This window comes from Corvus hawaiiensis, chromosome 19, assembly GCF_020740725.1.
Source record: "Corvus hawaiiensis isolate bCorHaw1 chromosome 19, bCorHaw1.pri.cur, whole genome shotgun sequence".
Taxonomy (NCBI): Eukaryota; Metazoa; Chordata; class Aves; order Passeriformes; family Corvidae; genus Corvus; species Corvus hawaiiensis.
The window spans coordinates 10,294,199-10,320,889 of NC_063231.1; the positions used below are offsets into that span (position 1 = coordinate 10,294,199).

The 26,691-nt window shown below is 41.7% G+C and overlaps 1 protein-coding gene across 1 annotated transcript; it reads left to right on the forward strand.

Moving 5' to 3' along the window:
- The first annotated feature begins 9 nt into the window (after window positions 1-9).
- On the forward strand, window positions 10-24,837 carry GLP2R (glucagon like peptide 2 receptor). The gene is made up of 13 exons (XM_048323475.1): window positions 10-352; window positions 5,660-5,768; window positions 8,112-8,216; window positions 10,125-10,246; window positions 12,332-12,438; window positions 13,037-13,193; window positions 13,674-13,833; window positions 15,831-15,891; window positions 17,088-17,157; window positions 17,603-17,691; window positions 18,288-18,426; window positions 22,350-22,391; window positions 23,377-24,837. The coding sequence occupies exons 1-13, from the start codon at window positions 254-256 to the stop codon at window positions 23,692-23,694; spliced, it is 1,578 nt and encodes a 525-aa protein (XP_048179432.1). The 5' UTR covers window positions 10-253; the 3' UTR covers window positions 23,695-24,837.
- The last annotated feature ends 1,854 nt before the right edge of the window (window positions 24,838-26,691 follow it).

Here is a 26,691-nt window from a genome sequence, read left to right on the forward strand (position 1 = left end):
CAGAGTTGCTGTGAAGTTTAGACTAAGCTCTCTCTGCCTTTAATCAGAAAAGCCAAGACGTAGTTGGAGTCTAGCAAGGCAAAACACTTCAGGAGACTTCCTCACTTACTTGTAAAGAAGATTCATGGAACAGTGGCATTCTTAAAAGAAGACCTTTTCACTTCTCTCTATTTTCTTTTTTTTTTTTTTGATATAATTGATCTGTAGTAGAGTGAAATAGCAGCATACTGGGGACAAATTTATTCAAACAGGCATGGGGACACTTTTTGCTCTCTATTCCAGCATGGGACTCTGGTCCAGGATACCTCCAACATCTGCCAGCTCTATCATGATATTGTTTCTTGTGAAACAGGTAAGCTAATTCAATAATTAATAATGGACAGTGAATTCCTAGCACATAGCGTTTTAACTGCCACAAGCAGTGTGTTTGTATCAAAAATCCTTCCGACATAACAATTGCTTTTTATTATAAATTTGTCATGAGAAATAATGGCTGCAAAGCTGCAGAGTTTTATATTAACTCTCCCTGACCAGGTCATTCATTACAATTTTATTCTATTAATCCTCATTCGTAAAGTGAATAAATCACGTTTACAACCATTTACACGATCACTTTTCTTAACAATATTGATCGGTATTGAATTATATTTGGTTTTCAGTTTTCCTACCAGATAACAACACTATCATGGATCATTTTTATTTTCTACTGTTTTTTTTCTGTTCTAAACCCAGCTTTGATTTGTTTCTGGCACTACCTTTTAGCCTTTTAGCCTTTGTGTGAAGGGTGAGCATTGAATCTCCAGTTTGTGAAAACTGGCATTACTGGTTTCATTCTGCACCTCACAGTCCTACAGAAAGCAAATAAATCTGTATGAGATTTCTGCCTTTATTTCTTGTACAGATCCACTAAGCCATTTTGGTTTTTTCCCTAAATCTATACAAAATTCTAAATGCTTACTTCTTTTTTCCATATTGCTTTATAATTTGGAGGGGGTTTAGGTATTTAATGACAAAACATCTCAGTGGAATTCACTTCAAGGAAATTTTCATGTAAGTTTTTAGTAATTATTATTTATTTATTAATATCAATCTAGATTTGAATAAATGTTTTAAACAACTACTGATATTTGGTAAATTTCAATTTAACGGAATAAAATTCACACATATATTTAGGGTACATTTCTATGCAGAGTATGGGCATTAGGGCAATAAACAGACTTACTTTAAACTGAAAGTAATATGGTATTTATATCCACTTATTCTCATTTTCTTGGATTCCTAGGAAAGTGGGTTTGCAGCTGTGTGTGCTATAGAGCCCATATCTGTGTTCCTAACATTTTTATGAAGAAAAAGTTACCAGGAGACAAATCCTTTTTTTTTTTTTTTAAGAAAATATTCCTAATATTTTTGTATCATTCAAATCTAGAGCTTCTCTGCTTAGAGCTTCTGTTTATAGAACTGAAACAACTCTCAGATTTGTGAGACACCTCGGCCAAAGCACTGGTTCCATCAATGCTAACAGAAAATCTCCCAAGCACTTCTGTGAGATGAAAGCTTTGCTAGACTAATCACAGTGAATTAATTTGTCATAGTGGTTCTTGCAACTTCTTCAAAGAAGTATGTGCTGTGTTTCTTTATATTTTATTTCATAAGAAAGAAACATTTAAAGGAACAACAGTCATAAATCACTGTATCTGTATTTTCTAGCAAAAGCCTCTATAGATAGGAAAAAATATCCATCAGACTAAACCTGGATCATGGCTGAAAGAATGAGTAAATATTTTTCAGCTTTTATTTTTAGTTTATGCCTAAATTGAAGGGGTTTTTTCTGTCCGTAAGAGGGTAGTCCGAATAAACAGAAATATTTCATTGCATTGCTAGCTTAGTATAAAAAAATTAAAAGGGTGAAATCCTGACTGTACAGTGGTCAGTTATGAAAAATTTAAATTTAAACCAGTCTGCAACCATATGTAATCCATTTCCTAAATGAAACCTTCAGGCAGCATTTTCTTCTGCATCCAATGTGTTTCTAAAGAGTGGTGTCTTCTTGGTGCAGTTTGTGGGTGCTGAGCAATCTAAATAAATGGCCAGACACTTCCAGGGAATTTTGATTAAATTTCCTTATGGGTGAGCTTCAGCACAAGTGGGGGTGAGGCTTGAGGGCTGAAGCAGTTCCTTTGTCACCAAAAAAATTTCAGACAACCTGAAATCATGTCCAGCGTAGGGCAGAAGGTCATGGACTTTCTGAGCTTCTTTGTTGGACCCTGGAGTTTAATTTTCCTGAGTCAGAAGTCCTGGTTAAAAGCAGTGGCTGAATGGCAACTGAAACATGCAACAGATCAAAAGCTGAGTTTCCACTGGCTGAGATCAGGGGAAATGTACCTGAAAGTTTGTGTGAACTTGCATGGAGCTTGCACTGTATCTAACCCAAAACTCAGATCATAATAAAACCTTCCTGGGATTTGTAATCATGACCTGTACCAGCTGCAGGGAGGTATCTGCTGGGTCTGCTCAGAGTAGAGCCACAGGACCCACACCCCATCCCTGGCAGTGCCCAAGGCCAGGTTGGACAGGGCTTGGAGCAGCCTGGGATAGTGGACGGTTCCCTGCCCATGGCAGGGGGTTGGAGCAAGATGGTCTTTAAGGTCCCTTCCAACCCAAACCATTGTGCAGTTCTGTTGTTCTTTGAGTTGTCTCCTCTCACATGACAAACCCAGAAAAAGCCTCCACAATCTCAGCAGTGATTGCTGTGCTCCTCACCTTGACCCAGACTCGAGACCATCCTCCTCCTGAGGGAGACTGAGCCGCTCTCTGAAGAACCACGGGGACACGGATGCCAGGACACAGAGGCAAGCCTGTCTCTGACTTTTTGTTGGCTCCTTTTCACACAGTTCAACAGACACAGAACATCAAGGTGTCTCCCTTCATTTTACCTTCCCTCTAAAGGCTGTTCCTTTATTCCCACTCTACTCGCTTTGCCTTCTGGTGGCAGCTTAGAGGTACCGTGCAAGATTCCCGTTCTTGTGCCCCAGGTCCCAGGGGGAATGGCATGAAGCTGGGTCAGGGGAGGGTTGTGTTTGATATCAGGAAAAGATTCTTCACTCTCATGACCAGCGACAGAACTCGAGGTGAACAGCAGGAGGCCGGGTCGGGGGAGGTTTAGGGTGGGTATCAGGAAAAGTTTTTCATCCAGAGGGTGCTGGGCACTGCCCAGGCTCCCCAGGGAATGGGCACAGCCCTGAGGCTGCCAGAGCTCCAGGAGCATTTGGACAATGCTCTGAGGGACAGGGTGGGATTGCTGGGGTGTCTGGGCAGGGCCAGGAGCTGGACTGGAACGATCCTTGTGTATCCATTGCAGGTCGGGACATTCTCGGATTGTCACAGGACAGTAAATAACTCTCTAATTCAGTTCATACAGAAAAGGCTTAACAGGATGTCCCACTGCTGAAAAGACTGATATCTTCTCCCTGGGGCACCCGCATCAAAATCTTTCAAACCAAGAAGGGAACAAGAGCTGATTTTCCTCATTCCCAGGCACTGCCAGCATTCTTCAGCCTTCCTCTATATTTATGTCCTTTCCCCAGAGTGGAGGCCCCTGCACACTGAATAGCTGTGTACAAACAGCAAGTTTGCCTTTTTTAGCCTATTTTTATTGGCAGTCCCCATGTAAGTATCTGATGATCAATTCACAAGTTGCTGCCATTCAAGTCATCATGGTTTGCTGTTGAGTATCTGTTTATTATTTCTTTGGAATCATAAACCTAAGGTGATTTCTTAGTCTTTTAGATCAATCATTAAGGACACTTGGGGCAGCCACAGCTACTCTGTGAAATGTTTCATTTTGATTAGGTAATTTAATTTTTTTTTATATGTCCTTCTAACTGTATTTAAAATTAATTTTTCAGGTCAGCTGACAGCTCTTAACTGTTTTTTTTTGTCAGCTGCAGCTCTGATTTTATGTAGACTTGATTTTTTTCACCAGAAAGTTTTATGGTAGAAAACAAATTTATCTCACAAGTATTGACATCAGTAGTGACCAGGTATTGGCTATCTGACCGTGCCTGCAGATTTGAGGAAATGGACAATTCCACAAGGAAGTGATGTGGAACTGTTGCTTAGGCCCAAACTGCTCCTCACTCTTGTTGAGTGAACTTCTTCATGACTGTGCATCAGCCTCATCTCCAGGAATGGAACCAAACAAGCTGCCAGGTAGCCACTGTGAGGTTTCCTTTGTATTTCCTTGGCTGTTTAACGCATTTGTTTATTAGAAATTGAAGTGTTCTTCCTTAAACCAAGCAGTCCTCTCTACAAATGCGTCATCTCCATGTCTCTGCCTCTTCAAACGAGGTTCACTGACCCCTGAGTATCTGAAGAATCTCCCCTGGCTCCCAGCATTTTGAGGCCTACATGAGGGAAATGCCAAGATGCTTTTTATTTTGGAAACATGCATTCCTTTCTCATGGCTGCTGTAAATATTCTCTCCTTATCTTGCAAGCCCATCCATGAGGAAAGATTGTAGTCTTTCTACTCCCTCTAACTTACAGTGGGGTGTCTGGAAATTAGCTGAGAGACTAAAAGCAGAGTATTGAGCTGGCAACATTTTACACAACAAAAACGTGCATGAAACAGTGATCCTGCGTAAGAGCTAGCTCACAAGAACACTGTTCTTGTTTTGAAAGTAAATAAATATTATTTTCTTTATTTAAAAAAGCCAACGAACCGTAGGTTTAAAGGAACAAAGGTGAAGTTCACAGCCATATATTGTTCTGGTTATACATCTCAGCCCTTGGCACATCACCACGCTCAGACAACATCAGGACAAGCACAGATGTGTTAAAGGCAGGTTCAAAGAAAAGTCCAGACAAAAAGAAATTGACTTTTCCTGGAGAATTGAAAGGCATCTTTTAGTAGAAAGATTGTTTTAGAAAACTTACATTTTGTTTGCTCTCCAAAATTTGCTCATTGCAATTGGCAACATTTTCAACCAGTAATGAATTTCTCATTTTTGGCGACTTCTAGTAACAGTGATCTTTGACTGCTGGCCTGCCTCTGGCCTCTCAAAGCCGTGGTTTCAGGAGACATGGGGGCTTATTGCACAGAGAGTGCTTAGGTTGGTGTTCTTTTCTATGGGGAAATAATGATCATCATGCCAATACTGAGCCGTAAGCAGCAGCTCCCATTATCTTTTCTGTACCACTTTGCTCCTAATCGGGCATTTCTTCACTAGCCCAAATCACCAAGCATTTCTGCATTTAATTCTTCTGGTTTTGGCCATTGCTAAACCTGGGACAGTGGAAGGTGTCCCTGCCCATGGTGGAGGGTTGGAATGAGATAATCTTTCATCTTCCTTCCAACCCAAAGCTTTCTGTGTGTCTGTGATTCTATGACTCCTGGAGAAGTAAGAGTTCCATTCCTCCATTCCTCCATTCCTCCATTCCTCCATTCCTCCATTCCTCCATTCCTCCATTCCTCCATTCCTCCATTCCTCCTCTCCTCTCCTCTCCTCTCCTCTCCTCTCCTCTCCTCTCCTCTCCTCTCCTCTCCTCTCCTCTCCTCTCCTCTCCCTCTCCTCTTCCTCTCCTCTCCTCTCATTGCTTATAATGGAAGGAAACTTGCCATTAAGGTCTAAAAGGTTCTACCTGATTTTTCTCATGTACAGTATTTTCACTCCCAGGCCAAAGGGTCTCTGCTGGAGAAAACCACTACTGGATGGAACAAATATAAACAGGAATGCTTGAAAATGCTGCAGGAATCATCTGTGGATGGTGGTAAGGAATGAAACAATGAAGAGATGTATGGAGTAACACTGATGAATATGCAAATATTGTCTTGCTTGCTTCACACAAGTGTATGTCTGTTCCTAAGTTCTAAATGTAGAACAATTCACCTGGCACAAATATTGGCCTGAAGTCCCTTTTTTATTCTCCTCTCTCTGTGGCTTTTGGATTCTTAGATGAAGAGCAGCATACCTGCAGTGTCTTCTCCTGAATCCATGCCTCCCACCTTTGACTGGGTGCTCAAAGTTTTACGCTGTTTGGCAAAAGGGAACTTCACAATCTGTCATTATTTCACTCCTAAATGTATAAACTGTGCTCAGCTAGGTGTCTGTCTTCAGGAGGGGATGGCACGGGTTTGATTTGAGTAGTTGGAGAAGTCCAGGATGTAGCTGGGAGAGAGATGACTACTGTTCACCAAGGAGAGATGAAAAGTGGATCTGTGCTCCCTGTTTTGTACTCACTGGCTGTAGGCAGATATTGAAAGCACCCTCACCAAATCTGTTGGTGACTCCAAAGTGGGAGGTGTCAGAAGTCAGAGCCGTTTGTGGAAAATAAGGAAGGAGAAAACACAGAAAACCAGAGAAAATAAGTTTCCATAAGTTACTATGTCGCTACAGTCAAGGAGGCAAGGAGACACTGATGAGAACTGCAAGGGGGACAAAAGAGTTTGTAGAAAGCAGGGAAAGCAAAGCATAGAACTAATGCTGACAGGAAAGAAGGAGGAACATTAGTCAGCATCCAGAAGTCAATAGCCTGGTGTGCAGAAAACATTAGCATGATGCAAAAGAAGATTGTATTTTCCCAGGGAAGCAGAGAATGAATGATGGCTTTCGTGGCAATCAGAACTAAGCCAGATGACCCCAGCAAGATATCAGAGGGCAGTAGTTTGTAGTAGGGGATCAAGAGAACTACAGGGACTCAGAACTTCAGCTTCCATGAAATTGGAAAAAAAAGGTATTTTTCTCGTGGCAGTCTCCCCAACCGACGCTTGAGCAAACCTTGATCAGAAATTGGGGAAAGGAACAATAAAGGTGCAGCTATAAATGTTAACAGCTACATGGGTCATAACACCGATGCTTAGCCTCAAAGGTACAGCAGAGTAAGTAAGAATGCACATCCTGTGCTCTGTATTTCAGCAGAAACACCCCAAAAAAATGCTGGTGAGATAGCACAGAGCTGTCTTTCTTGCTCCCTGTGTTCTTCCCACACAGGTTTCTCAAAGTATTGCTAAGTGCTATGGCAAATAAAGCAGGATATACTCTTCTGCAAAACCATTTAGGATGAGCAAAACCATTAAAGTTAAGAGAGAAGAGCTTTGGCTTTATCCTAAAAGAAAGACAGAAATTAACCAAGACATCAATGCATTTTATGTTGCTGTCACCTGACTGCACCATTTCAATTTGGCATTATCAAAAGTTATATCTTAACCTTAAATCCTGTGCGTGATGTGATACCTGTGAAGATTAAAACTGAGTTAGTCTGAGATGTTACCAGAGATACAACCTCTGGTATTATCTCTGGGAATGAGAGATATTGCCCAAAGGCTAAGAGGAGTCACTGTCACTGACAGAGGTGGTCTGAGCTGAGAACTGGTGTCACAGGGGTTGGGAAAGGTGGAATGTCTTCCATTTACCAGTCTGCTGCATGTACCCAAACCAGTGAGGGGTAACATGGCTGGGATCTGACTGTTACATTTGGACCTCAGAGGCCTCAGGATCACACAATTATAATATCAGAGAATCACAGAACATCCTGAGCCGGAAGGGCCCCACAGGATCATGGATCCAGCCCCTGTCCCTGCCCAGACACCCCAACAACCCCACTCTGGGCATCCCTGGCAGCGCTGTCCAAACGCTCCTGCAGCTCTGGCAGCCTCGGGGCCGGGACCAATCCCTGGGGAGCCTGGGCAGTGCCCAGCACCCTCTGGGGAAGAACCTTTCCCTAATATCCAACCTAAACCTCCCTGGCACAGCTCCAGCCATTCCTTGGGTTCTTTCCCAGTCATAGGGAGCAGAGATCGGAGCTGCCCCTGCTCTGTCCCTCGAGAGGAAGCTGCAGACCCTGGTGAGGTCTGGCCTCAGCCTCCTCGTGATTTTAAGCAATAAACTTCTCTCACAGTGAAGAGTGTAAAGCCTTCAGGACTCAGGGAAGAAGGGCAGCACCCGTTTCTGCTCTGTGCATGGAGCATTGCACAGTGAAAACACAACGTTTATCTGCAGCATCTTGTTGCTCTGGAGTAGCTTGCAGGTTACCTGGAACAGCACAGAATGGTTTCCGTGACTGCCCATTGCCTGGACAACTTTTTGTAAAATTTGTATTTGCTTCTCTCCCCAGGAGTACATTGCAATGGGACGTTTGATCAGTTTGTTTGCTGGCCATACTCACCCCCAGGAAACGTCTCTGTTCCTTGTCCTTCATATTTGCCATGGCTGGAAAATGGTAACGTGAAAGTTCTAACTTGTCTTGGATTGTGTGCCAGGAATTCAGCTGGAGGGCAGGTGGTGCTTGTCTATCTTGCCCGAGTGTCCTCTGAAGTGGATGAGTGAGAAAGACTCTCACCTCTTTCTACTGCTTCTGAACTGAGGCACAAAATCATTTTCAATGTTTGTTTGCTCTTTTTCTCCATCTGTGCTCACCACAGCTCCGTATTGTCTGTGGTAAAGCAACATTTGCCAGGTCATGTAACCATCCTGCCAGGGCTTTATTCGTAGTAACAGATTCAGGGTTCAGCTTCTGAGCTTCAGCTTCTGGGGTCCCCACTGATCCCAGAAACGAAGCTCTCTCCCAGAAACCTGGACAAGCCAAACTCAGTGGCATTCCGAGCTGTCACCCCTCCAGTGGGCTGCAGCACACCACCAGCAAGTGGTGTGGTGAGCAAACCAGCCTTCCAAGCAGCCTTTTCCTGCAGGGAATGCAGCAGGGAGGCTCAGGAATGGGGGAATACCTGCAAAGGATCTTCAGATTTCATTTAAATTACCAGACGGAAAGCTGTAATTTAATTTGTAAGAGGCAAAAGAGAAAATATTAAAGAAGGGGATTCCTGCTTTAGATGCCACAAGTAATTTTCTGTTTGGAGTCCAGTGCTCACATGTGCTGATTTTCTCCTAATAAAATAGAAAAAAACTGCAACTTGTCAAAAAAAAACCCCCACCAAACATCTTCAGCAGCAAAACTGTTGAAGACCAAACAACATTCCTTTTCTCCTAAAGAAATGAAAGGGCACTGCCACAGACCAGCATTTCTGCATGCTGCTAAACAGCCTTTCTTAGCTGCTTTTCTCATACCACTTAGAGGGACCAGTTCTGCCTGAGTCCTTTAATTTATGGGAGACTGCTACCAGCTGCTCACCCCAGCTTTCTCCAGGCCAAGCCACACATGGTTTGTTCTTTAATATCATTTGTCCTTTTTTGATGCTGATAGGCAGTAAGAGACCAAGCTTCTATCTAGTCTCCCAAACTGCTTCTGCCAACCATTTAGAACAAACCCAGCTCTCTGTAATAAACAAAAGCATCTTGCCTCCGTGGAGTGGAGACTCTTTTTTCTTCTCTGAACTTCTACAAAAGCAAGATTTCTGGTCCCATTTCATGGAAGGTTTACGGTTTTTCTCAGTGTCTAGTATTCATACAGAGCTCCTGCTCCATCACAACAAACTGCTCCCAAAGCAATTCTGTCAGCACCAGTTACCCTGAGCTAAACAAGATGTTCTGGTTGTTGCTGCCACCCTTAAACACTTTCAACTCGAAAATGATCAAAAAAGCTCGGGTCTGATTAGAAATAAATGGATGGCAGCTGTTAAGGACAACATCAACCAAACACTAACCAGGGTCCCCATACCATTCCTCTGATGCTAATTCCTAATTAATATAAACTAGGATGATGCAGTGAAAACCAAGAAAATTTCATCAGTTCACCCCACGTGCTGAAAGGGCCCCAGAGCACAGAAATAAAACACCAGCCTGCAACACCAGGTGTTACAGAGGAAGATCATTCCCCAGTCAAATCCTTGTGCACTTTTGACTGCACAACCTGGTCAATGAATTACCCATTCATGAGCTTAATGAGGAAAAATGAATAAAGTGAGATGTAGGCTTTTCTTTTGGATGTACTGAATTGTAAAAACCAGGTACATTCTGGGAATTTATTTCTGCTAGATTACGTTCCGACTTTGTCCCATGTAAATATGAAAAATGCATTGACAAAGACAAAAGAAAAGTGGGTTTTATTCTTTTTTTGAGTATGGGTGGTGTGGACTCTATTGTGGAGGTATAAGGCAGAAATCTTTCAAACGTGTATGAAAAATGAAATCTCTATTTTGACCTTTCCAACTAAAACTCTGTTTACTTTCAGGAAGTGTAGGACATGTATACAGAGTCTGCTTGGATGAAGGGATTTGGCAAACAAAGGAAAATTCCACAGACATTTGGCGGGATAGTTCAGAATGTTCCGAGAAAAATCATTTCCAAAAAAATGTAAGTATGTTTTATATTACGGTTAATACTTTAATCTTAAACCTTTCTTGAGTAACTGACAAAACATTTCCATTTAATACCTGCAAAGGATCTTCAGATTTCATTTAAATTACCAGATGGAAAGCTGTAATTTTATTTATAAGAGGCAGAAGAGAAAATAATAAAGAAGGGGATTCCTGCTTTAGATGTCACAAGTAATTTTCTGTTTGGAGTCCAGTGCTCACATGTGCTGATTTTCTCCTAATAAAATAGAAGAAAACTGCAACTTGTCAAGCAAGGGAGCATCTCAGCATCTTCCCAAATCGCTTTAGTCTATCAAAGTCAGGCAACTTCCCTTCTGATCCTTCCAGCATTTAAAGAGCCTTTTAGCATTTAATGAGCTGTTAATTGGTTATTTCAAAGTTAGCTGGTCAGAGACTGGAGGATTCACCCTAATCTAATGCCATCCTTCCTGTATTTCTCATACTGCATCAGCCCAGGGGCTGGACTTTGTCAGCCAAACTTCTTTTGCCATGGAGTTCAGCTTAGCAGATGTCAAAATTAGGTCTTTTAGGTAAGCACTATTACCACTATTTTTTACTTTTTAATACTGACTGAGTGCTGTTTCTTACTCTATCAAGTAACACTGCTTTACTGATTAGTCATGAAACATGATTAGTTCACTACCTCCATGTATTACTATGTTTTTACTAAGCTCTTTATATAGTAAGTACATGAATTTCCAAACTTTCAAATGCAATAAATATTCGTAAGTTACGAGTGTTTTCCAGGGTTTGTTGCCCATTCTGGATAGCAAATTTGTTTCTGCAAGACATATTATTTCATCTTGTGTGACAGCAGACAATTTCTCTGAAAGCTTTAACTAGCTTTTCTACCAACACTAAAGGTGGTTTTGTACCTGTTTGTTTTATTTAATGGCACCCCCCCAAGATGTTAGAAATAACCCAGAGCTGGTATCTGCACACATCAGAGGAATCTGCTTGGTTGCATGTGCTTTGGTGTTGCAAAATTGAAATAGCCAAGGTGATAACTCGAGCTTTTTACAGGGTTCTTGCCTGCTGGAATGTTTCCATGGAACAGAGTGACTGATGGCTGGGAATCTCCTGCACCCACACTGCTTTCCCTGGGCCCTTTCACCCTCTGCAAGAGAGGCATGGCTCACTAGCATAAAATTGTTAGAGAAAACTACTGGCAGGAAGACAGTGCTAAAGCCCCTGGTGCTGAGTCGTAGAACAAGAAAAACAGCAAACTCCCTGAGGAAAAGGCACAGGTTCCAAGAAAACCTCTGTAGGCCAAGTATGGATTATGAAAGTCCCATATCCTGTATCTCACATTCCCTCTTCAGAGATGCTTTCCTTGGGCCAGAAGTGTGACTACATGAGAGGTAGACATAAGCAGCTAAAATAGAAAAAACTTAGGAAAAAGAAGTGTTAAATTAGGCAGATTGAAAGGAAATGTGTGCAGGGCCAGGAGTTGGACTTCAACAATCCTCGTGGGTGCCTTTCAACTCAGGATGTTCTATGATCATCTGTGAAAGTGTGAGTGGCTCCCTTCCTCCTCCGAGGTCCTATTTGTCATTCAGAGACATTCAAGATACCTCTAATTTAATAATTTTTTTTTCTTTGAACACAAGATGGAAGTCAGTCTGTTTCAATATCTCTAGACAGAGCTGACTCTCAGGTTTGTACAGACACAGCTGAGCAGTAACTCTGTCTCCAGGCCACACACCCAGCAGTGCACCTGTGTGTGCAGGTTCAGTGAGAGGATCTCTGCAGCTGTGAACCCACCAGGAGCCGTCTGGTGCATGGAATCACGGCAATGTTGAGCTGTGATTTGGACTGCAAATGCTGTTTGTGGAGGAGAAGGCTGGGAGTAGTCTGTGAGTGCCTTTGTATCTAAAAAGAAACTAAGTCTGGGTGCCAGTGTCTTTGTCAGACCCTGATTTCAAAAGGCAGTGCAGAGAGCAGGGATCAGAATCCTCCCCTGGCTCCTTGCAACTCAAAGAAGGTGAACCCCAGAGTTTCTGAGCTGTGTTTCTGCTCTGTCCCCCTGCCTACATAACATATTTGTCCTCTTTGTTCCCAGGAAGAAGAACATAAACTACTTACCACACTACAGCTGTTATACACTATAGGGTATTACTTTTCTCTCATCTCACTGGTATTGGCTCTGCTTATACTTTCTTTACTCAGGTTAGTATAAATTCACATGCATTTTAAAAGGACAGAGTCCTACTCTCATATGCTTCTTTTTATGAAATTGCAGTTATTATTTAGTTTCCAATATTCCAGTACCTTCCAGCCTTCCAGTACCTGAAGGGGCTACAAAAAGGCTGGGGATGAGCTTTGGACAAAGGCAGAGTGATAGGACAAGGGGGAATGGCTTTAAGCTGAAGATGGTAGGTTTAGATCAGATATTAGGAGAAATTCTTTCCTGTAAGGCCCTGGCACAGGTCATGCAGAGAAACTGTTCCTGGACGTGTTTAAGGCCAGGTTGGATGGGCCTCGGAGCAACCTGGGATAGTGGAAGGTGTCCCTGCCCATGGCAGGAGGCATAGAATGAGATGGGCATTAAAATCCTTTCCAACCTGAACCATTCTGTTGATTCCATGTAAATAACTTGTATTTTTCTAATGAGCGATAAAATGCAATTTCCAAGCAAAATCCATTGCTGGGAACAACATGAATACAACAGTTGCTTTGCTGGGTTTTTGTTGATTTTTAAAAATCTTATTTCTGCAAATTAGATCTGTTCCAGAGGATTCATACATTATTTTTTTTTCTCCCACAGAAAACTTCACTGCACGAGAAACTACATCCACATGAATTTATTTGCATCTTTTATCCTGCGTGCCGCGGCAGTTCTTATAAAGGACACTGTCTACTACAAGATTTACTCAAAAAGACCAAATGATGAAACTGGATGGATATTCTACCTCAGTCCAGAGGTAATGTTCATAGCTAATAGTAAATGTGTGCTTCTAGTGGTCGTAACAGTTACAGTTTTTGAAGTTTGCCCTACAGCATAAAGTTTTGAGGTGTTTGTTAGTTGAGATTTGGATGCTGAAATTTTGTTGATAAAATCCTGATTGCAATAGATTTATTTTATGTGAAGGCTTGTATAGAAAGAACGTATCAATTAATTTGTAATATTTAGCCACTTAAGCAAGGCAACTCATGCCTTGTAGCTTTTAGAAAGAAATCTCTGCATTTTTTTGGCACTTATTTAACAACATCTCATTCGTGACAACTGTGAATAAATTATTCTTGTTTGATGTTGTAGGAATAGAAGTTGCCCATGTCAACAAGGAATATTATCTGCAAGATGTTAATGATGACCATTACTTTAATAGCTCATCAGTAAAAATTCTCACATGCAGACCACAACATCTATATTTACAATTATTCCTGGTCTCTCCTTCCCACAGATTGTAATCATTTGCAGGACTGCCCAGTTTTTCATGCATTACTTTGTTGGGGCAAATTACTTCTGGCTATTGGTAGAAGGAATTTATCTGCACACATTATTGATAACTGTGGTACTCTCTGAAAGACGACTGCTGCAGGCATACATTGTGATAGGATGGGGTAAGTCTGTACCTGTTTCCAAGTCCTGATCATGTGGTGCTTTGCTGAGTCAGTGGAGGATATTTTGTAAAGAAGAAAAAAAAAAATCTGAATTCTGTTTTATTTGTTAGTTTTGAAGACAGCGACTGCAAATGAAGATCTGTCAGCAGTGGTACATTGGCTGCAGTTCGGTTTGACCTGCAGGTACAGGAAATCAGGGAATGGTTTCATAAGAAAACAGGTGCCTGGTGGGCAGAACAAGAAGAAATTTCCTTAAATTTGACTGTATATTGCCATCACTGAATATTATGGTACTTCCAGCATTTCCTACCTCATTTCCTTCCTTTGTAATAGAGCACCTCTACAGCGAAAATGCCAACACATCAGCAAGTTTCATTTAGATGTTCCCCCTCTCAGCTCACCTGAAAGCTCTAAGGTGTGCTGTAAGTCAGGGGACAATCTGAAACACTGCACGAGTCAGGTCTTATAATTCAGGCATTATCCAGGAAATAAAGACAATTTAAAGGTAGTTACTTTTGGGGGTCTTTTTCACCATCCATGCCTTGATTTCCCTGCTCCCTCTCACGTTCCTCTTTAAAGGACCCCTGTGCTACACTGGCTCTCTGAGCACACAGGTTGCTGGTGCTCCAAGACCACTCTCTTTCATGCTGGTTATGAATGTTGTTTCATTCTTTCATCATGCTTCCTACCTCTCTAAATCCCTTTGTTGCTTTGATCACCAGCTTGTTGGAATAGGGATTAGTCATTTCATTCCTTGTTCAGATTGCAATGGACAAGTCTGTTAGGAAATTTGCTCCCTGCCATACGAGTATTAATAAAATTGATAATTTGCCTGCTGGTCCTCTTCCATTGGTTGCACACCTGCATCATATTCACCAATTTTCTAAAGGCTTTCCCCACTCATTAGCTTAATTTTTTATTTATATTTATTACAATCACTGCTAAGATGGGAGATCTGGCATCTGTCTTACAGATATTTGTAGTACCACTGCTGCTGAGGCAGCAGGGCTGAACCAGGGCTCACACTGACACTTCCTCAGCTGCTGCACAGGAACTGCCTTTGATAACCTCACCTCATCATCCCGGGTGTCACCTTTCCTCATGAGACCACCTCGTATTCCCCTGGATCTATAGTTCTGTTCCCAAGTGCTCCATGCCCCAGTTGTTCTTGCAGACCCTCTTGTTGCACCAATACCACCTCCTACCCAAGTGAGACTCCTTTTATCTCTTACCCCCTTTTACCTACTCAGAAATCTATTCTCTTGGAAAGTATTTTGTTTCTGGTCCTTTCCCTGTGTTGCCACACTCCAGCTTTCTCCATGACCTTAGCCAGTGTCTCAGGATCCTGAATAGTCCCTGTTCTGGTCCCAGTGTCCCACACCTCCTTTAATTTCTGCCACATCCACCAGAAAATCTCCTGTGTGTTACTGGGCTAAAAATCCAGTGGAACACCTGCTTGTAGCTCATGATTTGAGACCTGTGCTTGCACACTCGTAGTCCATTGGAATAGTGCAGTAATCCTTTATTTTAGGGAGTTTTTTTTCAGCCTGCAGTCTGTGATCTCCAGGAAGGGGTGGGGGCAACAATAAGGGGATGGGGATTCTCTTGAAGGGGTCCAGGAAAACAACCCTTTGTCAGCTCTTTTAATTAACCAGGCAGCATTCCACACCTTGACTGAAAACTCCTTTCAGGTTCAACAACTGCTGCCTGACGTAGTCTGCGAGGCCTCATGTGCCAATTAGTTCGAATTCTCTGGGTCAGAAATTTAGGAGATTTCAGCAGATCAGCAGTGTGTTTGTGTGCAAATGTATTTATCAGTCTGAAAATGCAAGATTCAACTACACCATGAAATGTCATTTTGTATTTGAACTACAAATGGGGAAAGCCAGGGTGAAGTTGATTTCTGTACAATTCTCAATAGAAGACTAAAAAGCACAAATCTTTGCACCACACACTTCTACAAGCTTGGCTGTGATTGACTCTTCTTTCCTTTTCAGTTGTTCCAATCCTGTTTGTGGGCCCTTGGGGAATAACCAGATCCAAACTGGAGAACACTGGGTAGGTTGCTAAATAAAATGTGCCTTGGAATACTGGATTTCTGTTTGCTTAGCTGATTTCTGTTTGCCCTGGGCAGTACTTGACACAAGAAAATTGTAAGATTATACAGCACCTATTGATACTTGTTATATTTTCAAGGTTCCCTTTAGTACTTTTACATCAAACTTCTTCTAGGAATTCTCAGATTTACTTATGCATAAAGCAAGGAGTAGAATGAACTTTCACTGCTCCTGAAGTGAAAACTATTGCAGCCAATGTTCATCCATTCACGTGAAGCAAACTGTGCATCAGCATCTTCATGGAGAGCATCCTGTCAGTACGAAAAGGAGACCAGTGCTTTCCTTGGAGACCGTCTACACTTTGAGTTTAATTAGAATTCACTGCCACTTTGTAAAAAAAAAAAAAAAATTGTAATGGAGGCTAATGACAAAACCTGATAGTCACTGAAAGCTGGTGTTTGGTGAGGGCATCAGTGACAGTAACATGCACTAGTAAGCATCAGTTCCTGGTCTTCAGTGGTGCTGTTGGTGAGATCACATAAACTCTGTGGTTTAGGTACAGTATCTTTTGTTCTCTTATTTTTTGTGGTTTCCTGGGAATTTTATTTGGAATGCCAATGTGGATCATAAGCAACATCCAATTCATAATGATGGTCTTACAGAGTTAGATGTCATGTAAATTGTAAATGACAAGCCAAGATCCTACAGAACCTGAGGCTAATTAGCAAGAGGAGACATATGCACAGGACAAATTAGGAGGTTAAAGCAGGAGAAAGAGAGACAGTTTCAAGGAAACAGTAAGCATCCCTTTCAGCAGATCAAGAAGCATGGTCACAATTCCTGGTTTACTCATTTCCAGTCTCCAGTTTCAGATAGATAATTTAAGGAGGATGAATTTCATTATGAATTTTTGGTGTCATGTACAGTTGTTTTGTGGATTCAAAGACTGAGTTTTCCAGATAGTTCTGAACTTTATGGTCTAGGAAAACCTTTATCAACACTCCTGTGGAAAGATCTTCAGAATAAATACAATTAGAGTTGTTGGTGAAACTCTTCCTAGTCCAATTCCAGTTCTTTAGGGGGCCACCTGAAAAAGTTGAACTTCATCAAGTTCCTTTTGAAATAGATATACAAGTTATGTGAGCATTCTTTTTTTTAATTTCTATGAAAAGAATTATACTTTAAATTACTCTCCAGGTGCTGGGGGACAAATGAACACATGGGGATCTGGTGGATCATCCGAGGTCCAATGCTGTTTTCCATCACAGTAAGAATTGTATAACCTGTATTTTTTTCCCTCCTTGCTCTTTGTAATTAGTGCCATTTTTGTCCTTCAAAATTTTGGAATAATTAAGATACAGTTTCCTACTACAGAAATATCAAGGGGGACGTAAAATGACAGAATGGATGAAGTTTTGCTCAAAAAATGAGGAAGCAGGGTTCTGTACTAAAAAATTGAGATGTAATTTTATACTGGGAGATCATGTATCAAATGATATGTCAGGCTGAATAAGGTGATGCTAAGTTACTCAGCTTTGCATGTTTAGTATGTGACAATAACCTGCTTGTATTCCAGCCTCATCACAACTGCATTCCAGTTATTTGGCGGCAGGTTTTGCAAGTGTTTAATATCAATTATACATTTATTTAGTAGTTAACTGATTAGTGTCATAAAATTTATTTTAAGTAAACCATATGTATTTTCCTTCAAGGTTAACTTTGGCATCTTCTTAAAAATCCTCAGAATGCTGATTTCCAAACTGAAAGCTCAGCAAATGACCTTTCATGACTACAAATACAGGTATGTAGTAAATGACACAGAAGTCCTGGCCCCTTTTTAAAACTTTTGTCACATCAAAAACTTGCCAGTTTGCCCTTAAAGATTTACCTACCACCACCAGGTGTAATGGATATTCAGAATATGATGTAGGAAAAGCGGCTCCACAGACATTTCCTTATCTGAGAGGCAAAGGCAGGTCAGCACCTGTGTGCTGAGTTTCGTGGGCATTTTCACAAAGCCTTTTCAGTGCAGTGAGAGCTCTGCTCTCAGGTTTCTTCTCTCACACCTCTGGCCTCTGCTGCTGTGACACATTTCTCCCTTTGTCACCAAAATTCAAGAAGAAGAAGAAAAACCCTCTAGCACTATGTTTGTAGCCTGCTAGAGAATCAGGCATCACTTTATTGTGCCATGGAAAACATTCCATTTACCCATGCCTTTTAACTAGACTTTCCACAGGTTTATACACACATTATTCTCCACATCACAAAACTGCTATTACCATTCAGAAGTTAGAATATTAAGGCCATATTTTTGGAATAATTTCTTTGTCTCTGAGTTTTTGATTTTGGCACCAAGGATGTTTAAAAAATACAGCAATCGAATATTTTCTTTTTAAGACTGGCAAGATCTACACTTGTGCTGATTCCATTGTTGGGGATCCACGAGTTTGCATTTACCTTCATCACTGATGAACAGGTGGAAGGACTTTCAAGACATATAAGACTTTTCATTCAGCTGACAATGAGCTCATTTCATGTAAGTACTGTTTTGCAAGCATTATTTTAGGGGTCATAGATCCAAGTGCATATTCTGCTCACCACAGTTACAGTGAATTCTGATTTAATATTATGCCCCAACCTACAATGTCTCTAAATACACTACTGCAGTAACAAGATAAACCTCTCACAAATGCATACTCAAATACAATAGTCCCAAACATCAAAAAAAAGGAGTCTGACATTTTCAGGAACAAGGTGTCCTCTGCTCCCTGGTAATAGTTAACAGCTCATCACAAAGCCCTGGAAACAAGATTAAAATGGTCCATTTAAAACACTCCCAGCCAAAATCATAACAAAGACAATGTCTGCCTCATCCAAGGTTTGGGCTCCATTTCCCTAAAGGATGTGTTTGTTCACCTTATCAGCAAAGTGACCCTGTGGACTCCTACGTGTGCCTTCACAGAAGTGCTGTACACGTGCATCAATTTTCAGTTAGTTTAAGGAGAAAATTTGTCAGAGCCCTCCCATGGATGGAGCAGACAAATGGACCAGCATCTGCAGGTGGAAAAGAAGTTTCTCACCCATACAGCCAGGAGTGTTTTACAGGTGTTCACCTTCAATCACCCTGACTCAGTTCTGTGTGAGTAGGCAGAAACCTGAGGTGAGGAAAGGAGTGTGACTGTGGCAGCTCCTTGCCCTCAGATCTCAGCTGCAAGACTGAAGGGGTACAAGAGCCACACTCCAGTAAAATAGCCAGCTCTAAGCAGTCCACATTCCAGAGTGAGTTGTTACTGGACCTCAGTGGTGATTCTCAGATGGCCACTCATGCACAGGCACAGGGTGTGCTTCCCAGTAACTATTTGCTCTCCAGTTTGCCAAGCCAAAGAACTGGACACTGGCACAAAGCCCTGTCTGAGTTCTGCAGCCCTGCTAAGTAATAAATTTTTCAGATAGTACTAATGAACCTGCTCAGCAAAGCTGTCCTTTACCTGTATCTTCCTGCCTTGATCTTCCTGGTGCAACAGGACAGCGATTCCCAGATCTTTATTTGCTGCAAAACCCAGTGACCTTGCTGGCTGCAAGTGGCTGCTCCTCAGTAATTCACGGCTCTGACACATGCTGCCCACTGCTGCAGCCTGAGGCGTGAAGCCATCGGAGCATTGCTGCACTTTCCCCACGATTTCTGATGATCCTTGGGTTTAACCTTTGCATAAATGCACCTGTGCTCTGCTGTATGTATGCATCAGTGTTTTGACGCTGTTATTGAGGCTACGCTTTAAAGTTGCCACTGCAGCCTGAGGGGAAAAATGTCCTGAGTGGCAGCAGAGAATTCCTGCAGAGCCACTACCCCAAGGAGCCTGCTGACATGGTGTTCACAGGATCACGGAATTATTTGGGTTGGAAGGGACCTTAATGCTGGAGTATAAGTTCCTTGGTTAGACATAGCCTTACTTGGAGAGGTTGCAGTGGCTAGATTTTATTTTAAAAGCACAGAATCATTTTAAGTGAGGATTTTATTTACTGGCTTGTGCAAAGAAACCTGATATATAAACCAGCTTACTCATCCTTGCTGAAGAACACAAACTTCATTCCTTTTAGAGAAACATGCATGCGCTTGGCAGCATGTCATGCTTTAGAAGCAAAGATCCATTAAAAAATACCCAAAGATCTTAGCCAATGTTTATTGCAGATTCTCTTTTTTAGCTGCAGCATTATTTATGAAGGGATTAGCCAAAAAGCACATAAACTGTACACAATTACATTTGTTTAGTCTGTAAATCTTCTCAGTAGTTTTAAAAGGCAGTTAAACTGTTTTGTTAAAGAAAAACAATTATCCCTGGGATCTCAGCTGAAGGTTTAACTCAAACATTTTCTAGGAGCACAAAATTAAATTCTAAATAGGAGTTCTGCTGTAGGTACGATGCTGCTTTGCTTTAGAAAGTGGAGCAATCTAAACATCTTGGCTCTCTTGTGCATGGGAACTGTTACCCTCAGGAAAAACCACTGGTGTCTGGTGGAGAGAACCCAGTGATGTGATGAGTAATTGATCATGTTGCCATTGTCAATAGAACTGAAGAACAATTGTGAGGCTTGTATGTGCATCTGTCCTTTCCTATGGGTGTTTCTGCTAATGAACCATTCTTCTGAATTTCTGATTCTTCATTTTTCACTTGCCCTGGGATAATTCTGGAAATGTGTTTGAGAAGTCACAACATATCAGGAAGGTTTCTAAGCGTGAAAATCAATTTATTGGGAGAAAAATGAGTAAGCACTAAAGAAAGCAGGGTATAAAGTGAACATCAAATATAAATAATCAGCAAAGTCTTCCACCTTCTGGTGTGATTTTACAGTGCTTCTGCTTGTCACTGCATGCTCTGATCCTGCAGCAGTGAACAAGATTCACAGAGGTTTTCACAAGCTGAAATCAGCCCAGGGATGTTCCCACAGGCAGCTCCTAATCTGGTGAGTCTCTGCCTTTCTCACACTGGCTGTCACCAGGCTTAGCAAGCACAGGACTCAGCACTGCTGGGTAGTTCAAATCCTATTTCTGCTTGTGGTGCCTGTGAGGCCAAATTTAGAGCTCATACCCAGCAGAGTCATGAACTTTCTACCCCCCCAAAAAAAGAGAACTGCATCCAGGAGTAGGAGAAACTCTGCATAAAAAGTTGCTTTTTAAGCTAGCAGATCTGTATTTAGTATAATATATTGCAATATATTTAAATATTTAAAATATTAGATGATAATACATTATATTTACGCAAGGTAATTATTATGTTACAATTTGTACTTAATATTATCTATTATTAACTCTGGTGAATTCTATCGTCCTACCATAACCCAGACGAAGCATGAAAAAGGATAGAAATAAAATACAATTTTTTGTATTTTAAAAAGCAATTCTGTTTGCTCTTCCTCCTGTCCCCATTTCCACTGGTGTTGCAGATAAACTGCTTCTTTTCCTACTTACTGCACATATGCTGAAGGAATTAATGACTCCAAATATTTCAGGACTGCTAGAAAATTAACAGCAGGCTCAGAATGCTATTGGTTCATGCTAGGTGTAATGAAAAACGTTGAAGCTTCTGTGTATGTGAATTTCTTTTTAAACTTTTGTCTGAGAAAAGCAGAAGCATTTCTGGAAAAGTATCAGTGTGAGAACAATTGAATGCTGTCAGCTGAGCTGCACCTTTGTCCTGGGACTCAGAGTGTTTATTTTCTTAATCAGAACTTGTGTCACAGCTGCCTTTAAACACACCAAAAAAGGGCATTTCCTGAAGCAGTGGGAATAAATCTGCATGTCTGTGGGGCTGAGATGCAGCCTGTAAGCTGCTTTAGTCTGACATCAAACACAGAGAGAGGCAAATGGAAAGAAAAATTTTGGGGTTGGTTTAAAACAAGTTATATCTCCAGGGTTTGTTAAGGTGTTTATCTAAATCGGTTTCAAAGGAAAAACAGCAATTCAAAATGGTCAAAAGACTCAATATAGCTGAACTTTGAACTAACACTAATCACTTAATATAGAAATAATTTGTAAGAAGCACCCAAATGAGATCTGTCTCAGTAGACTCATTCACAAACCCAAACAAGCATACAGATAATATGAGAAACCAAGCTGCATTTTTTTTTATTCTACCACGTTTGGAAATAGCAGCAGTCACAGTATAACAGCAATAGCTTGGGAAAAAAAGTACTATGTGGTAGCAAAATGAGGATAAAACTGGATTTTATAGTCTGTTCTTCAGCATCTGCACAAAATGTGCCCTGCACTTGCCAAGGAACTGCACAAAAACAAGTGACTGTGTACTTCATTAAAAACAAAATGCTGGCAGCTGGTTTCCTTACTGAAAATTAAGGAGCACTGTTTGTATTTATGGTTTTAACTCTAATGTCATCTTTAAATTAACGCTTCAGGTATTTCCTGCACACTGACTTTTTCCTCTCATTCCCTTTCTCTTGCAGGGCTTTTTGGTAGCAGTTCTCTATTGCTTTGCTAATGGAGAGGTAAGACACAATGCTGAGAGAGGAGTTTTTAGCTCATTAGTAAAGTATCTTAATGACACCAAGAAGGGTGAACGCGCTGAGCAGCCCTGTTGATTGAGAGCATGTATGTGTTCTTTTGAGCTGGTAAAATTGTTCTGTGTGAAGAGAACAACAAGAACTACCACAGGTTTGGACTCAAATGCAAAGTATTTCCATTGAAGCCTGAGTGGTGTCTGAAATACCACTAGAGGTTTATGGTCACCCACCTAAAACCCAGTCCTTTAATCAGCTGAAACCCCAGACTTTCTGCGGTAATTTCAGAACTACTTAAATAAAAAAGAGAGCTGGCACTTGTCTGCAGTAGAGAACTGCTTGTCTGACATTTGTGAAGGGCACAGAATTGCCAGCAGCTCTCATCAGCAGTTGAAAGTTGCTCTTTTGGCCTTCTACCACCTGGTCCGGCTGAACTCTCAGGCCAAAGTGCTGCTGCTCAGAGCCAGGGGAAGCCCCACTCCTCCACACGGGGCTAGAGCCTGTCCTCCTCTGCAGTGCTGGCTCCTGAGGTGCAGGCAGTGGGACACTCAGTGCAGAGAATTTCCATCAGGCTGCCAGATAAAAGGCTTTAACAAAACAAACCAGCTACACCACCACAACACTTGGGCAAAGCTGCGTGGTCCTCGTTTCCTCAGCCCCTGCGCCTTCCTCCTCCTCCTCACTCCAGCAGACTGTAAACAGGAGTCACTTGAGCTCTCACACACATCAGATTTGCAGAGGAAAAGCTTTCCCAAGTCAGAAGGAAGAGGTTGGACTCTTCAGATTGATTTAGCAAACAAGGCTGTTCCTAGCCTACAAGGACCCCAAGAGGTGCAAGGTGAACCCCAAAGGGGCAGGAAGCTCAGCACTTCACAACTAGTGAAGTGTTAGATACAACTAGTATTTGTGTTAGTGAACTACAAGGTGGCCCACATGCCATTAGCATGACCAGACTATTTTCTCCTTCCCTCAGGTGAAAGCAGAGCTCCAGAAGCAGTGGTCCCGTTTCCTGCTGGCAGATCCCTTCGGCTGCAAACTCTGCTTTCTCGGGGAAAACATCAAGTACCTCAGGAAATGTTCACAGAAACGGAAAAAACAGCACCTCAGCAGCAAACACCGCTTCTGCCTGGAGGTGAGCAAGCCCTGGGACATGCAGGTGCAGCGGGTGCTGAGGAGGCAGAGGACAGAGCCCAGCCCAGGACCCCCCCAGATGAGCATGTCCGACAGCAGCGAGGGAGAGGTCACCACCGGAGAGACAACCGAGGAAGTCTTTGAGGAAAGCGAAATTTAGAGAGCTGGGGCAGCATCTCCCAACAGCCAGGGCTCCGAAAGATCTTTCACCTCCAGACTGTTCTGAGCTCTGGAATGTGCAGTGCAAGGACGAAGCCGTTGATATCCCAGATGTTCCAGGTTTCTTGATCTGAGAAAAATGTTTTCTGGATGTTGCTAACCGGTGTGGCTGGGTAGAGGAGGTCATCGGGATGGATCACTTCTGCTTTGAGCTGACATTTCTGCTTTCGTGACCTACACCAGGCAGCAGGATGGACTCTGGAAATCAGGAGGCTCTGGAGACACTGCCCTTCGAGTCACACAGTGAGAAGCTGTTATTTTCTCATGGGAGTGGTTCATAAATAGAGAGACGTGTGTGGCAGACTCCTTTCTTCACAGACTGAAATCATACCCCATCTCAAGAAAACCACCCCAATTTTAGACCAAACCAGACCAAATATATATATATATATATATATATAAAACCCCAAAAATAAACTTGGGAAGAAGCAAACTTTTGATACATTTTTGAGCATCTTCACCTAAAGTTTAGTGCTGGAAATAAATGTCATTATGAGATGAAAACCCAAAATATTTCCATGGAATGTGCCCAAATGAAATGTTCTGTTACAATTTTTGTTACCTTATTTTTTTTTTCTGTTCTTGCTTTTGACACAAGCCACTGTGACTTCTGGTTTGCCCTACGTGTGTCCTTAATGACAAAGCAGCTCAGTGGTAAGTGATGCCTCCACCTTCCTCCCAGGGGCCCCAAAGTGGATAAAGACATGGGATTGTGACAGCACCAAAAGAATATTGTGAAATCCTTCTTCCACCATTTGACAAGAGCCACGGTGAAGTTTCATTTCTCAAATACAAACTCATCCAGAGACCTATGAAATGCAATTGAGTTTGTTAATATTCTATGATCCAGCTTATATAACTTACCAATGCTTTTAGGATTATTTATCAGGCTACAAAGGTTTAGCCTTTGGCAGTTATGATATACTCTTTTGTTGCAAAGAACAGATCAATTCATTGACTAGCACTAGTTCAAGAACATACTTCTGGCACTTTAAAAAAGTATTTATTTTACAGTCCTATATGTGTTAACCTATTTAATCAATACAAAGTTGTATATTTCAGTAATATATTAATAAACTGTAAATGTTTGATCCATTTTAAAATAATATTATCTACAATTTTTAAAGGTTTTTTTACTAGAATGTGCATTCTGCTTACATAGAATTTTACTGCAATGGATTTCCTCAGCAGCCACTGGAAACACCAGACACCACACATACATTTATAGTGTCTTCCTCAATTTAAACCAGACTGATTTCTTCCAGAGCTGTTGTTTAAGACATTAAAGAGCTTGAAGTGATTTAGAATGTGTTTTACTTAGGTGTTAAAAACGTCAAAATTTTAAGACTTTATGGTATCTCAGTGAAATAGTTTACTTTTTAATTGCATTTTAAAGAGTTTCATATGGTCAAGAAACCAGTTTTCTGTTCTCCTAACAGCAGTCCCTCTAGCTGCATTTTCTCCTCTCTATTATGTGTTTGGGCTTTTTGCCTCTTTCAGTTTATAAAAATCAACTGTTGTTATATAAGCAGGCCCTGTTGGCCTGAGGTCTGATAAAAACAACCATCACATGGATTCCTTCAGAAAGCACGTTTCTAAGTTGATAACAGCAGGTTTCATCCTAAGAATATAGCATTATTTATTTTACAGAATCATTACAAGCTCCTGGTTTCTAAACAAACTATTTCTAGAAGACAGCAGCGAACCTCACAATTCACACCTAGTTAACAGTGAGTGGTAGGAATAGCTGACTGTCCTCCTGGGAACTTGAAGGTCTGCAGCCAGGAATCCTCCTGGGATTTTCTTTCCACCCTTTGTGGAGCCCCTGGAGGGACACTGCAGCCCGATGAGCAGATAAAACCAGCTGTAGCAGCCAGGGATCCTCCAAGTGCACGGACTAGACACACAGAAACAGTCGAAGTGATGCCTTTTCCTGGTCGAGTCTTTCCCTGTGTCTCTGTGTCTCTCTTCTTCCCGTAACTCCCCCCCAACATTGGGTATAACATTATAGGTGTTACTAATTAGCAGATCTATCAAAGATTCCCCAATGAGAGGCTGGAATGAGCCCCCCTCCCCAAGGAACCTTCCCCTGGATGGTTCTATCTTGGTTTACAGAATGTGTTCTGGAGAGGACCTTGGGCTCTGGGGCACACTGATCCCTAACTACGAAGCTTCTAAAATGTTGAGTCTCTTAGCTTGACAAACAAGTCCAAGAATGGAGGCAAAAAGCACTGGGAATACAGAAGTTGTAAAAAGGTGTAACAGGGGTATAAAAGAAAAGGCAAAAATCTTCATGGCGTCAGAAGGACAAGAAATAGGGTCTTGCTCTGACAAAACGAGTGGAGGAGACTGACTGACCTAAACTGGTGTTTGTTTACAAGTGGTATTTTATGTAAATGATGTATCTAATCTGCACTTCGACTAATTACCAGGCAACAGAAAGTTTTACATTCCCCCAGGGTTTTATGCTTGTGTAGACACGGTAACAGGCATTTTCTCTTTATCAGTTGGTTGCTCACCTTTAGTCCCCAGATTTCCACTGCCTTATGAGAAAGTCTGGAGTGAGATAAAGGCTCCTTCCCTCTTGGGGAGAGAGCCCATCCTCCTCCCACAGTCCTGGGAGTTTGGGCTCTGCTGAGTCAATCCATTCAGTAGGACAAGGTGGCACATGAACGCTTAGGACATCAGAGACAACCCACGCCAAAACCTGACTCCCACAGCTTTGGAGTTGTCTTTGCCAAGGGTTGTTTTTTCTGTCAAAACTTGCATGACAAAAAAAAAAAAGAAAAAAAAAATTGCATTCCAAGCCGAGAATAGCTTGTGGGGTTCAGAAGAGCTTTGCCATTAGATGTGGTGTGATAACTGATCTGATATGTACAAATAAGGTTTATTCCATCTCAGTAATCTGTCGTGAGACATGCTATAAATCTTTTGTATT

What these genes read in the sequence shown, in the direction of transcription:
- GLP2R (XM_048323475.1), top strand. Translation starts at nt 254, where the DNA reads ATGGGGACACTTTTTGCTCTCTATTCCAGCATGGGACTCTGGTCCAGG. An exon ending in TGACAATGAGCTCATTTCAT is followed by an intron (nt 18,427 to 22,349) that starts GTAAGTACTGTT and finishes TTTCTCTTGCAG; the next exon opens with GGCTTTTTGGTAGCAGTTCT. An exon ending in ATTGCTTTGCTAATGGAGAG is followed by an intron (nt 22,392 to 23,376) that starts GTAAGACACAAT and finishes TCCTTCCCTCAG; the next exon opens with GTGAAAGCAGAGCTCCAGAA.